This window comes from Zonotrichia leucophrys, chromosome Z, assembly GCF_028769735.1.
Source record: "Zonotrichia leucophrys gambelii isolate GWCS_2022_RI chromosome Z, RI_Zleu_2.0, whole genome shotgun sequence".
Taxonomy (NCBI): Eukaryota; Metazoa; Chordata; class Aves; order Passeriformes; family Passerellidae; genus Zonotrichia; species Zonotrichia leucophrys.
The window spans coordinates 29,362,677-29,377,250 of NC_088200.1; the positions used below are offsets into that span (position 1 = coordinate 29,362,677).

Here is a 14,574-nt window from a genome sequence, read left to right on the forward strand (position 1 = left end):
TTTAAAAATAAAACATTATTTTATTTGTGTGCAAAAGTTCCCTCTTCCCTGTGTTGCATCAGAGCAGCTGTTATTGTGCTCTGCTTTTTCTTTCTGGGACTGTCTGTGACAGCCACCAGCCATCCTGTTTACAGTCGTTAGCGCAAGGAAATTGGAAACTGCAGCTACTGGAATATGATTATCTTCTGCTTCATGTCAGGTTTGTGTTTTACTGTAACACAGCAAAATAAATGTTTGTACAGCTAACAGGACATTTATCTAGAGATAAGTAGAAGTGCCATGTCCTTGCTGAATGAGCTGCTGATGTAGAGCTAATTTTGGACCAGCTTACTAGAAGTGGTGATACAAAAGTGTGACAAAAAGGGACAACCTCCCCCAGCCCACAGCCCCTCTATAATCAGGAGAGAAGCCTCTAAAGCAATTGCAGCAAGATTTAGATAAGAACCCCGAAGCAAGCAAACGCTGGCCCCTTTGTTAGCTTCTAGGAAAGGACAGTCTTGTGCAATGTTTAGTTAAAGGCTTATACCACTTGTAAAGGCTCTTGACTGAACAGCAGTCTAGTTAAAATTTCCTCCAGTTCAGTGATCAAAGTGAAACAATGCCTAAAACTCAGGACTGTGCAACCCTTGTTTTATAAAGATAACAGTACACAATTGCATATTTGTCACTGAGGAGTATGGAGAATTAAATAAGACGTAAATCTGTCTGTGAAATGAACAGTTTTGAACAGAACATGGTAAAGGTCTGTCTGTTCCACAGTAATTAGTGTTTCGTTGTACTTTTTTAACTTGTTGAATTCACAAAACCCACAAACTTACAATTTGTAAAATGTGTGAAAAACAAAGAGACAAAAGACTTCAACTGCTAAAGCTGCCTTTTATTTTGAGTTTATTTTCTCAGTCTTAAAAAGATTCTTTTTATGGCACACAGCATCGGAATCAGCACCTTTGCATTTACGAATTACAGAGAAGCCCTGTCAATTTGTTTCCCTAGTTTCAACTTTTAAATCATGCAGAAAACCTTACTCTTTGTTCCTTTTTTCTGTGAAAGGCTTAACAGCACATTGCTGCAACAAAATCATGTTATGAGGGTGGGCTCCATTCACAAAATAAATTTACTACACATTAGATGTTGATTAAGTAATTTCATCATAAATGAAATTTTTAATGCAAATGCATATATATAGATACACACGCAGTGCAGCTTTTGTTATGTGCTACCTTACCTTGGTTTTTGTTATGCTCCATCATTAGTGCAAATTAATGAGATTTAACTGTAAAGTTATCTTTTAAACAGTAGCTGTGAAGTTATCTTTTAAGCAGCCACTTGGACATATTTCAACTAATTTAGGCCACTGTAATTAATTAATTTCCAGCATCTGATTTGGCAACTGATTTCTCAAGCTCCTCTTCAGGATTAGATTTCTTCTGGTTTGGGATAGCAGGTAGGACACAGCTTGGTTTTAGATGTTCTCCTGATAGACCAGGCAGGAGAGAATAGAGGATCTGACTCTGAGAATATCCTGTTTTCGGAGATCTGGAGACTGGAGCTGGTGGGAAAATAACTGCACCAGTCCGTACGGACTTAAACTTCTTAGCATCCTGAGATGGCAGCTGAACTAGAGGAAACAGGAAAAAAGAGAAAGTGCACAGAAAGTGAAAAGCATGGCATTTTTACAAATGATTTTGCAACTTCCTTTGAACTGTTGTCTCTTACTGTGTGTACTCAAGCCTGTACTTTAAAAATGTGATCAAAATACTCATAAAATATTGTATTTTTGTATTCAGATGAAGATAAGCCTGGCAAGAGTTATCTTCATCTGAAGGAAACAACTCCAGTGTTAAGTGATTTACTTTTGATTTAGTGACCAGTAAGTCTTGAAAAGTTCAAAAATTCACTTTTGATAAGCAGAGAACCCATCATTTGTCTGGAGGAGAATTGGTCCGTTTCAGAAATCTTCACAATATTTTTTTTCATTAGAAATCACAGACTGACTGCAACAGAAGTGTTCCATGGGAATATATTATTTCTAACAAAAATGCTCTATTGCTGAAGGTAAATGCTGATCATAATCTAAAGAAGATGAAATGTAGAATGTGGGATGTTGTGTCTGGGTTCCTCTAGGCACAGTCAATCATAAACAAAAGTCCACACATGCTCTACTATTCATGGGCCACAAAAGTAGCCCATGACCCTGTAGCACACCAAGACACACCAAAACACTTGAGAGGCACACCCATTATGTACCTCTCTTGTTGTCTTGTAAGAAATTGTGGCTTTAGATAATGCCTAATCTCCAGCTCACAGTCATCAGTGTAACATTGTTTGTGCTTCTAAGCTAATATAGTTCTGTATTTTCTTTAAATTGAAATTATCAGGATCCTTCTTTCAGACAACTCACTAATTCCCTGATTTTTTTAAAAGGAGAATTCAAAACCATAATTGTAGACCTATTTTTCTGTGCTGTCAATTTATCGTGAATTGCATTAGCTTCTTTTCATTTGATCTCTATTTTATTCACAAGCTCTTTGTATACAAACAGTTTTGTTTTTTATAGTTTAAGCACATAAAGAGTCCTTCCTGGAGCTACATCGTCTCTGTTTTGGCAACAGAATTTTGCAATTCTTTACATTCATTTTTTTGTTGGTTGCGTTCTCACTGTATTTGTGATTTCCTTCCATCTGTGTATTTGTGATGAATTATCTGAAAGGCTATTAACACTTTCCTCTTCAGTGTTCTTGCTGGAAATTTTGTGCTTCATTTAATTTGCCCCACTGAAAATAAATGCTACCTCTCTAATGTTGGCTGTGGCCCTCACTGCATATATTTGTCCATCTATCTACCTATATCATCGATATCTATCTATCTGTCTATCTATCTATCTATCTATCTATCTATCTATCTATCTATCTATCTAACTATACACATGGTACAAAAGAGGCTAAAGTTCTTGTCATAATCCACTGTGGCATGCACCTTATACTAATTTAATAACTGATTATTTATTTTTCAGGAGCAGTACTTTTCTAAAGCTTACCAGGTATACATTTAGGCCAAAGCAGGATCTTTATAGAGAGGATTTAGAAACTTGGCAGATTCTTTTCTTTTTAAGCTAATTTCAATTACTATTCAAGTTGTGATTACCTGAGCAGACAGTATTTACTACAGCTGCCTGGCCTCCAGCAGTGTACTGTAATTCACTGGTCATATTTAAGATTCATTCATGTTCAGAAATTCAGTAAATCACTTCTCCTTTCCATAAAAAAACACCCAAATCATTAGTACTTTGCTTTAGTTGGTGCTGAATTTGTGTGAGTCTGGGAGGGCTATATACAATAAATGAGCCATTTGTTTTCTGGCATGTGGTAGAATACTTTGAGTTCACTGAAATTTTGGTGTGCATTCAGCAAATGTTGAGAGGCTTATTTGTGTCCCTCTTTGGAACATAGTCATATGTTAATATATTCAAAGTTCACATCTGTGTGAAAAATATCTATAAAGCTTTATGCGCTCTATAAAGCATTAAATGCATTATGCGCATTAAAAGCTTTAAATGATGGACTTAAGTAGGCCAAAACCACTGCAGCTTAACTTCAGCCCCATGACAGCAAATCATAAACATTTGAGCAGCCATCACAAACTCATGCTCATTCAAAGAACCCAAACACCAATGCCTCTCACACTGTCCCACATACTGTGCTCAGTTTAGGATATTCAATTTAGGACTTCAGGGCTGGTACATGGATGGCTCTGAAACAATGCATATAATGACAAGTATTAGTACATGTCCTGAAACACACGAGCCTGGACCCAGAGCTGGCATCTGTGGGAGGCAGAGCCCTTAAGGCCCCAGGAGCTACACACAGGAAAAGCATCATTAATGATTCACACAGAGGGCAGAGTTGGTCACCAAAGACCTGAACAGCAGGAGCTACTGGTTCAGGAAGCCTTTTCCACTCAGCAGAGACTCTGGAGTGGCTGCTATTACAAACAAGGCTGTCAGAAAGGCATTGCCCAAAGAATATGGAGTCCAACAGAAGAATGGGTCTTAAGACTCCCCTCCCTTGCAAGCACTGGACAACAGTGGCCTTCTGCAGTGGTGTGGGTGCTTTGTGGAATGCTTTGCTGTTAACTTGGGAAAGAAGAAATGTCAAATCACGATGAAAAATGTCAAAAAACAACCACAGATCTCCAGAAAATATTGTTAAATGACCTATAGAAAGAGATTTTAAGTTTGTTTTTTGAATTTGTTGTTGTGGTGGTATTTTTCCCAGCAATTAATAATGTCACCTTTTTGGTTATCAGACACATGTTGTCTCCTCTGATGCTTCCAGAAATATCTGACCTTCTTAACTACATCTAGAAGTTCCATATTTTTTTGAAGATTTTTTCTGGCACTTTGTGGGGAGTGTGTGACAGTCTGTTTTCCAGGGATTATTGGAAGTGTTGCATGATGAGATAGAGTGTGTGGGGGATGAAGAGGCAGCCTGCAGAATAGGAGATGCAGTCTGTGCTGAGGCTACTCAAGAAGTCAGGTGAGGGATCTCTGGCCCTGGGAATATCTGAAGGGTGAGAATTTATTGTTTAAAATCACTCAAGTACTCTTCCCAGGCTACTGTTTCATTCCTATTTTCCTCTTTCTAATGTGTATTTTAAAACATTTTTACTGAGAGATTAAAAAGTTCTTCCTTCTTTTTTCATTGCCCTTCCTTTTTGGGGGGAGATACTTCTTCTTTCTCTATTTCTGAGTAGTTTCAGTTCTCATTCTAGTTTTTGCTTATTTTATTCTTCCAACTTCTTGGTAGCCTTTTTTTTTTTTTGGTTTTTTTGGTTTCTTTTTTTTTCCTTAGGGTATTTTTAACACACATCTTGTGTATTAAAAATACTAGAGAAAACACAAATATTTATACTCAGACTTTGTTGCTGGAGCACTTTACCTGGATAAAGGCTATGTCCAAAAGGATAATATTTTTAGGGCTGGATGGAGGATGAGTGTGAAATCTCATACTGAGATGAGACTCTGAAACAGTAATTTAGAAAGCTTCATCAGCAAATATGCCATTTGTGTTAACAAGAAATACAGTCTATTTTTCAAATAATTTTGCTTTTCTGTTACTGGCTTGAACTAATGCTCAAGCAGTAATAGCACCTGGATAAATGTGCTGTGTTAGTTAAAAAAACATGATTCTTTAATTGTGACAATTGTATCTTATTTGTAAAACAGTTTTTGGCATGACTTTAGAACTAAATTCTTGACTACTTGTATGAATTAATGCAAGAACAACAATTATTAGGAAAGATTTTTTAAGGATTTTGCTTACAACTCTGATTTAACTAGAAGACACAGAAAACAGGAGTAGAAAGCTTAAAAACCAGAATGCTTTGACTTGGGATTTTAAAAGCAATCAAAAGCAATTAAATTATTTTCTTCCTTCTGAGCAGACAGAGAATACCACCTCAGTAATTCAAACACCTTTTCTTCTTCCTGTCTCATGTAGAAAACAGCAGCAGCACAGGATTCTGTATATCCCCACCCAATCTGATGGTCCCTGTAAGGCTGTCTCTGCCCATTTTCTAGCAATATTGTCATTATTGCAGAATTGCTTCTGACATTCAGATTATACGTTGCAGGGAATCTTAAATTTATACCTGAATGTCTTCTGGACTTGGCTGATCCACAGGATGACAATCAGAAAACTGTAAATCCTCATCCAGTATCCACTGAGCACAAGAATGTGAGGTTAGGATGCTGCTGGGAGTAGGGCTGATGTCTGTGTATGAAGAAAACTACAGCCTGGAACAATCTCAGTCTTGACACTCTGCTGGGACTCTGGAAGTGGTCCTTGGAGAGCAGGAAGCTCTCTTGCTCCTTGAGACCACTGCTTCCCCAAGCTGAACATGAGCCAACAATGTGCCCATGCAGAAATACAGCCAACGGCATCTGTGGGTGTATTTCAGGAAGATCACTGCCAGCAGATTGTGACAAGTGATTCTTCCCCTCCACTCAGCTTGGCTGAGGCACATCTGGAGTTCTGAGTCCAGTTCTGAGGCTCCCAGTACACAGAGGGAGGGGGACATCCTGAAACAGATCCAGTGGAGGGCAATGAAGATGACTAAAGGGTTGGGGTGTCAGCCTTAAAAGGGAGACTGACAGTGCTGGGGCTGTTCAGTGCCAAGAAGAGAAGGCAGCTCAAAGAATCTTGTCAATATGTATAAATGTTTGATTGTGTGGAGTAATGGAGAAGGAGACAGACTCTTCTCAGTGGAGTCCTACGGAGGGAAAAGAATCAATGGCCACAAATCAGTACTAAGAAACTTCTTCCTCCGAGGGTAGTCAAACACTGAGAGATGACACAGATAAAGTGTGTAGTCTCAATCTCCATTCTCAGATATGTAAAACAAAACTGGTGTGATCCTAGGCAATGTGCTGTAGGTGACTTCTCTGTGGACATGAGGATGGACAGACAGTCTCCAAAGGTGTCTTCCTATCTCAGCCATTCCATGATGCTGTGGAAAACAAACATGAAACCTCTCTCAAGCACTCAGATGGAGGCATGCAGTGTGATACAGTAACTGACACTTGTCTGTACTTACTTTTGTGAGCACTGTGGTTGGGTATTTGAGCTAGGCTGTTCTGTAGAGGTATAACATTTTTCATTTTGTGTTGGTCTATGGACATCTGTCGAAAACTTCTACCTGTGAAAGAAAAAGAAAATCATAATGGAAACAACTGTAACTAGTGTGGTGAACTGTGCATTTCTGGCTTCCAGAAAAGAAAACTTACTTAGTATTTCTCAGAAATATGTAATAACAAGAAACCACTGACTGAAAAAAAAAGAAGCTATTGCGTAGTTCACTTTAACTCACAAAAAGGGCTGATTGATTGAGTACAACCTTCACATATACCCTTATAGTTTCCTCTCCTATAATATAGCTTTAGGTCTTAAAATGGGCACAGTTTATTAGCTAGGTCTCTGTAAGAATCTTTGGAATCTAAACCTGTAAAATTATTCAAATAGATGATTTGATCTTAAAATTGAAGCTTTAGTTTTCAAAATGTCCTGATAGGGTCTCAGCCTTTATAAGTATTAAAACAAAACCAGAGTTCAATCGCTGGTTGGAAAAGGACATTGAAAGCTATTAGCAGTAAAGATGAGCTTTGAAAGGGTTTTTTTGCAGATGAAAGCATATCATAACTGACAGAAGGCTATACTGATCCTTATAAAATCATGTTTATGGCAGTACCATTTTCATCAAGAAGAGTATATACTGGTAAAGGAAAGGTTGGTTAATTCTGGCACGTCATTATTTAAGATTAAAGTTAACTTAGGTCTAATACTATTAAAAAAGACAGTAAGTTAGATGATGTAATGCATTTCATTGCATAAAGGACACGTCTAATACTGAAAAAAGTAGGAACTCAAGCACCAAGTTAACATTTTTACCAGATCTTTTTCCTGAGCTGATCTTATTCTGTGATGCTTGAGTCCCTCAAATTATTTTTCATGTTATCACCAAGTCTGTGATGAGCCATGTAATGGGATGTCTTGGCAAGCAGCTGCTCATCCAGCATGGCTTTGCAACGTAGCTCATTGAAGAGCAGGCATATGCTCTGTCAGCACACAGGGACAAGGGGAGACATGGGGTGGATGTAGCAGGCATCCTAAGCAGGAGGAAGAGATGGAATGACATTAATTGCCTTTCTGGCTTTGCAGCTGGTACTTGAAAATACCTATGTGTTGTTGGGCTGTGCAAGATAAAGCTGTAGAAAAACAGTTTTCTAAGTTTTCTAAAGGTGCACAGAAGTATCTGTCATGGCTGCTGTAACTGTGTGGATGACTAAACAGATTCTGTGTGCAAGGAGTTACTGTGGTGTTGGTCAGGCAAACCACCATGTTACAGTGCAGCCTTCAGCCCAGCATGGAGCAAGGATCTGGTCTAAAAGCCACAACAGTTGATAGACATTGGGGCAGTCTGCTGGATCCTGTGGTTAAGCTGATGTGTTTGAGCTAAAGTATGAAGAATCTTGCATGAAGAATCACTGCTTAACAGAAACAGACTTCAGCCTGGTTTCCCTGTGTTTTACTTTTTAATATCTCTAGTGTCTAGTTGGTAAATTTCTTCTATAGACCTTGCATCCACTTTGCACAAAGGACTAAATATATCAATTCCAATATAGCAGAGAATCGTTTGTTGCTCTCATTAGAGCAATTCAAGTTATATTGGTTTCTGTAATGCTTATGTTGAGAACTAATGGCTTATTTTGTATGTACCATTATGGCCTTGATGATGGGAGGTAGTTGTTGCTATCAAGAGATATGTTCATTTCATAAATGGGATATCTGTCAGCTAAACAATGGTACAAAACATAATCATGTTTGCAAGGATTATATGAATGCTTGGAAAAGAATCCTTGTTAAAAGTTTTGGCAGCAAGTGGAAGTTTTCTTCTACTTTTCCTTTCTATCTGTTTCATGTAACATCTGGAAAAGCAGTTTTTCTCTCTCTAAAACATCATCTTTGCTGTCCCCAAGAGCACATTTATGATTGCAGTTATTTTTGAATAAATGGAAAAAACCCAATTTCATTCTTATAAAATGCAGGACTACATTTGGGTCTTTTTAGAGGCTGTATTTTTTTCTTTTAATTTTTCCTTGCACTTAGGAAGGTGAACCACATAGTAATGTATTTTGCGTAAAAGTTGTTAATGTTATGATGAATGTCTCAGAGTAAATTTGAGAAAGTGACAGCCACACTGATCAGCTTTGCTCTGCTTTCCTAGCCAAAAAATGCTTCTTGTTGAACTATACCATACTGCTTATACCATCATAAACTTAATAATAGCCCATTTTTTACATTACCTATTCAAGTAAACAGAAGGTACTGTAATAAAATCTGTAATAAAGTATCATCTTACATCTGGAAATTTAGTAACCCAAAAGACAAGTGGGTGATAGGGGTCTCAGAGCTGTCTTATACTTGAGACAGGCTCCTGTTACCCATATCACTTGGAATTCTCTACTTCCACTCTTTTCCCTGTAGAATGTAGATGGGAGTACCTTTTGCAAAAAGAGATGATTGCAAAGCTCATAAGTAAATGCTTCAGATTTTTGATGCTAGCTCAGTACTGTGGGTGGCCAACTCTCATGGAATTTTGACAGTTTTTAGTATAGACTGTCTTTGCTCTTCTCAGTGGAGGGCAGTAATTCTGAGAGAAACCAATGGCACAGTAGTAAGGCAATTCTCATTGCTACACACAGCAACCTCTCCTCTTTGTGTGAGTGTTAATGCTCAGCTAGTAAATGGACTAATTTTTCATTCCCAGGAGTACAGATAATAGAAGAAAAAACCTCCAAAGGCTTTGACACATATATGTGCCAGATGCCTTTGTAGCAAGTGAGCACAAAAATTAGCTTTGACTTTGACAATAGACATGGTCATGCAAGACAATCAACATTTTGTGTCAACACAGAGAGGAATTTTAAAATTGCATTTTCTTAGAATATTGATACCCACAATCCTGGCCTAGATATTCAGTGATTAGGAAATTACATGTAGTCCCCCCCAGTCATGAATTGAGAAATGAAGTATTAACATTTCAGTGTCTTCAAAAACCGGATGTTGTTTTTTCCCCCCTCAGCTAAGTCTCCTGCAGAAAGAAAGAAAAGTCAATTAAAAAACCCAACCAAACAACAAAAAAAATCACAAAAAAAAAACCAAAAAAAAAACCAAACCAACCAAAAAACCCCCCCAAAAACCCCCAAGCCAAACAAAACAAAACAAAACAACAAAACAAAACAAAACCCCAAAAAACCCCCCAAACCAACAATAAGCTAACAAAAACCAACAAAAGATATTTTTCCTCAGAGAGAGGGCAGCCTGCACAGCCTTGCTGGCTGGGCTGGAACCAGACTTTCCTGCTGATCCCTGTAAGTCCTGCAGGCACAGCACACTGGAGACCTGGGAGCCCTGGAGCTCATACAGTAAATGCAGTTCTAATTCACAGAAAGTCAGGTGGCTTTAATTACAGGAGCAGACAGATTTAAACCACACACATAGGCATGAAGAGGGATAAGGAGATCTTTTTATCATGAAGAAATGTGAGACAATATCTGTGTTGCGCAATGCATTCCTGTCAGACACTCTCTTCCTCCTTAGAGAATTTTAATTCTCATGTTTCAGAGGAAGGTCCTTTTTGCCAGCAACAGGCATAGTTTCATTATTGGAAAATGGTATTAAATTTTAAAATGGAGCTGGTACAAAGAAAACTGGACTTAAAGAAGATTCAGGCTTTTTATTTTCTGAGAGAGATAACAAACTGTCCAAAATAAGATAACTTACCTTCCATTTGGGCATTCAAAGATGGCTCTCATTATAACAACTAGATTTTTGTCAAAGGTTTTCCACAAAAACATTTTTTCCAGGAAAACCACCTATCCTGTCCAGAGCAGACAAGGATTTAGCCATTTTCTTAGCACTGTAGTATACTACAATATTAAGAAAAATCTATAATCACGTTTTAAATAACATGATAGTTACTTCCATATCAAATGTATAAATAGTCTAGCAAATTCCAACAGGAATTTTTCCCAGAAATAGCTGCCCTCCAGTTTGGTTTATCCAGCTTGAACTCATTTCTGCTACTGCTGTCAAGTTCAATGATCTCAAATATCTTAGCCTCCCTGTACCCTATTACAGCGAGTCTGTAAAGCAGCCCTGCAGGTATTCGTGTGTTCCACATGTGAGCTGAACCTCGCAGAATGCGGTGTGGAAGGAGTCGTGCAGGAGCAATCATTGCTGGCCATGTGGAGTCTGGGGCTTGTATGGTTGAGTAAGCAGCTGAAGAGTGCATAGTAAAAAAGTAGTGACACCTTTGGAGCAGTTCTATTAAGCTTTCAGGAATGTGGCCTGGCATCCAGGAAGGGGCACTTTTAAAGTAGTTCCTTTTTACACCAGAAAGCTATTTCCAGCCTTTATTTGCACATTGCATGTATAATGGCCTGTCATTCTGAAATTGCTGTCTCTGCTCTAGTTGTCAGACCTGTGTGCAAAGATTTGCTTTTTTGTAGTTCACTTAATTTAGACTTCAGAACAGTTTGCACTATCATGCAACTAACTGGGGCTCTTCTCAGGGTTTCTGTTCACTCCTCTTTCCACTGAAGGGTAAGGGCTCACGTCTCTTGGGCTAAGTGTAGATTAACTTACTGTAAAATTTTTACTCCTTTTAATGGTATACTGGAAGTTTGGGGTTTGCTTTTGCTTGCTTCATTTTCAGTTAGATATTGCAGAGGTTGGAAGGTATGCTAGATGTGTTTAATTTTGGCATGGGACTAATCCCAAAGGAGATGAATTTGGAGACACTGATATGTTAAAGTAAACTCCAGAATGCAGGCCAGCCAGGCAGATTCATTTAAACATGGACGTGAGTCAAACAAAATACTAGATCCCAAATCCAGCCAAACTCTGGTATCAAGTTCACCTTAGAATTCTAATGCTCTGCTTCATTACTGCTGCATTACAACTTCCAGACCACAGCATAAAAGCATTTGTCTCAGCTCTGTAAATTTAGCAACCTTAATTCAGCTTTGGAGAAACCATAAGAACAGCACATCAGACCAAAGAGCTGGCACTCAGGGTGTGTTTAGGGTGGGAAGAGGTGCCACTGCAGCCTGGAGTCAGAATATAACTATATGGGTAAGGGGGCATGGCATAAAGCTGTCCAGCATGGCACCAGACTTGGCTGGATCCAGAGGCAGCTCTCAGCACAGTTAGAGATTTGAGGGCAAGACTGTTCCCTTGCACACCTACATCCAGGACTAGATGTGGACACAAGGCAGCAGGTGTGGTAGTGGGTGTTAATGTGCAATTCACAAAGCACATACATATTACGTGGAGGCCCTTATTGCTCACGTGCCTAATATACTTCCTAGATACCTGCATTTTTGCTTGCTCATCAGACCTACTAAATCTCCTATTTCTCCTAATTCTCTTCAGCTTCCAACTGATGTCCCACCCACATGCTATCTGTGATGGCCACATAAAGGAGACACTGAAAAAAAAATTAAAACAGAAAAGTTATTAATCTCTATTTTTTTTCTGGCTCAATTTGCTACATGAGTAGATATTATAGGATTTAGGATATAGAGAAGAAAAAAAAAATTACCTGATGGAGAACTGGGAAGTGAGGGAAGGCAGGGAGGGCACAAAAGCACATGGTGAGACCTATCAGAGTCTAAGCCATTCATCAGTTTGTCTGAAGAAGTCCTAGTACAGATGTTGTAAGAGAGCCTTTGGTTAGAATCTGTGTTCCAGGGACCATCCAGCAAAGCCTGGCAGCTGTCTGTGTTGTCCAGCAAGTTGTGCTCACCACTACTCTTTTGAGATTTGAATGGAAAATGGTGGGTTCTGGAGCTGGAGGAGAAGCTTGACATTTTGCTCTGGGAAGCAGTTAGGAAGGAATTGCCTGCAGTGATTGGAGGGAAGCTCTGGGTGGTGATGGGTGGGAGTCCCTGACATACTGATTTCTTCTTTTCTGCTATGAAGTACTTAGTGTCTGTGCTCTTTCTTTCAAAGTCAGGGGTGGTCTTACACGCATCTGGAATGTCTTTGCAATTTTTATTCACAATGCCATCAAAATGGGTGATGATATCATCTACTTCTGAGGTCTCTTCTCCAGGATACCGATCCCTGCTTCTCTCCTTCTGACTGGTTTTCTGATCATCTTTCTTCTTTTTGCAAGAGAAGATCTGGTTCAGCATGCTGAATCGTCCTTCTTTCTTTATAAGTCTGTTGTTCTGGGAGTGCAACTGATGAACTGACTCAGATCTACTGGAAATACAAAACAAAATGTGATGTCAATACTAACAAACAATGAGAAAATACCAATTGTGTTACTCCATTAAAGAAGCAATATTGCATGGGTGGTTCAAGAAAATTAGGATCCCAATTGGTAATTAAAAGACTGAAAATGCTACTGGGTTAATTCACTCTTTCTTATAGGTGAATTATCTTACAATCATCTTAATGATCGTAACTTAGCACAGCTATCTGGGAAAAAAACAAACACATTTTTGTGGCTTCAGTATCTACCAGATGTGAAGATCTAATGATAATGAGAAGAACATGCTGTGATCTTTTAAATCAGGTATTTGTATTATGTCATACTTGGAAAAAGGTATTTCTGGTCATTGCAAACACTGTAAAAAAAGGCACTAATTCTCCATTCCTACTGTCCCTTTCCCCTTTCCTTTTTCCTCTTTCCCGTTTGCCCTTTCCCTTGCCTTGCTTATGCTATAGAGGTCCAGCACAGTTTCAGATTGGTCAAGATAATTACCTACACTAGTGTTGTTGCCTTTTCCAAACTAGAAATGAAACTCAAGAGAATTTTAGTATGGGAGGCAATATAAAAGTGGACCTTTGTTGAAGGTCTTCAGGAGCAGTTTTGGAAAGATGTCCACAAAAGCCCACCGCCACAAGGGTGAGTACATTTTTATAGGTTTTAGGAAATTAGCAAAATTAATAAAAAGAACCAATTAGGAGGATGGGTGGTGATGGAATTCACCCCCGCCCCAGATCAAGCCCCTTCTCTGGAGCCCCTCTCTTGGTACTAGCTGTACTCTGTCCATGAGAATGTATCTCATAGACTTGTTCTCAATCTTGGTAGCCAGGAAGAACCAAGACAGCATGGGGCCCTTGTCCCCCATGGGACTTGGAGCTCTGGAATTTATTTTGTCTTTCTGCCTAGGGAAAAGCCATGGAAAATTACTGGGAAAACTAGCCACTAGTACAATAGGCTACAGAGCTACAAATATAAGCATGATGAATACAGAGACCATATAAAAAAAGCAAATACAAAAATGGCGTCAGTATTGCTGTAGTGGTTTTGAGACAAGATTTTTGTTAATTTCTGACCTTCTCTAATACACAGAGTTCAGGAAAAAGGGAGAGGCAATATTACCCGTGTCTCACATAATACTAACTTCTGACTGGAAAGGAGGGGAAAGTGCAAAGAAATGGGGAGATAAATGTAAGTGCATACTTGAAGTAGAAGAATGGAAACTAATTAGACAACAGCTGCTGAAAAGGGAAGAATACAAAGAAAGGAAGACTGTAACCGGTAAGTCTTTTGTTATACTTTTTAACAGACAAGAACTCAGAATAAAAAAACACATCAAGGTAAAGAACTAAAGAAGGCTAGGATAATACTACCAAACCCTTACTCTGAGAAAGAAAACTTAAGATTTATTTTATTTTCTGTCAAATCTGCCTTTGTATTCAGTCTATCTGTCCATCTGATTATATGAGCACACAGACAGCATGCAGAGATTTCAAAGAAGTGCAAGTTACATATATCTGAGGGTTGAAATTATTCTGTTATACAAGTTTTCTACATGAAGGTGACTGAGCAAGAGCTATACACACTTGTTCTTCATAGCCCTCTGCTGCTTGCTAGAGCAGTATTCAACCTGAGCGAAGAGTCTCTGTGAAGAGAACTGATTGTAATGTTTCAGCATTGGTGGAATATGAAACAAATATTGCCTATGGATCAGGGAAACACCACTGAAGGCCCAAACCC

At 38.7% G+C, this 14,574-nt stretch overlaps 1 protein-coding gene across 2 annotated transcripts in view; it reads right to left on the reverse strand.

Annotated features, from left to right (window-relative positions):
• Window positions 1–876: 876 nt before the first annotated feature.
• ANKRD55 (ankyrin repeat domain 55) overlaps window positions 877–14,574 on the reverse strand; it is a 46,831-nt gene continuing 33,133 nt past the window's right edge. The window contains exons 9-12 of one of the 2 annotated variants that reach the window (XM_064736328.1): window positions 12,163–12,827; window positions 9,595–9,648; window positions 6,595–6,696; window positions 877–1,618 (exon numbers count right to left, since the gene is read on the reverse strand). In XM_064736328.1, coding sequence (XP_064592398.1) covers window positions 1,365–1,618; window positions 6,595–6,696; window positions 9,595–9,648; window positions 12,163–12,827 — 1,075 coding nt within the window. In that variant the 3' untranslated portion in view covers window positions 877–1,364. The remainder of the gene's footprint in view (window positions 1,619–6,594; window positions 6,697–9,594; window positions 9,649–12,162; window positions 12,828–14,574) is intronic. The other variant, XM_064736329.1, reaches the window with a different exon arrangement.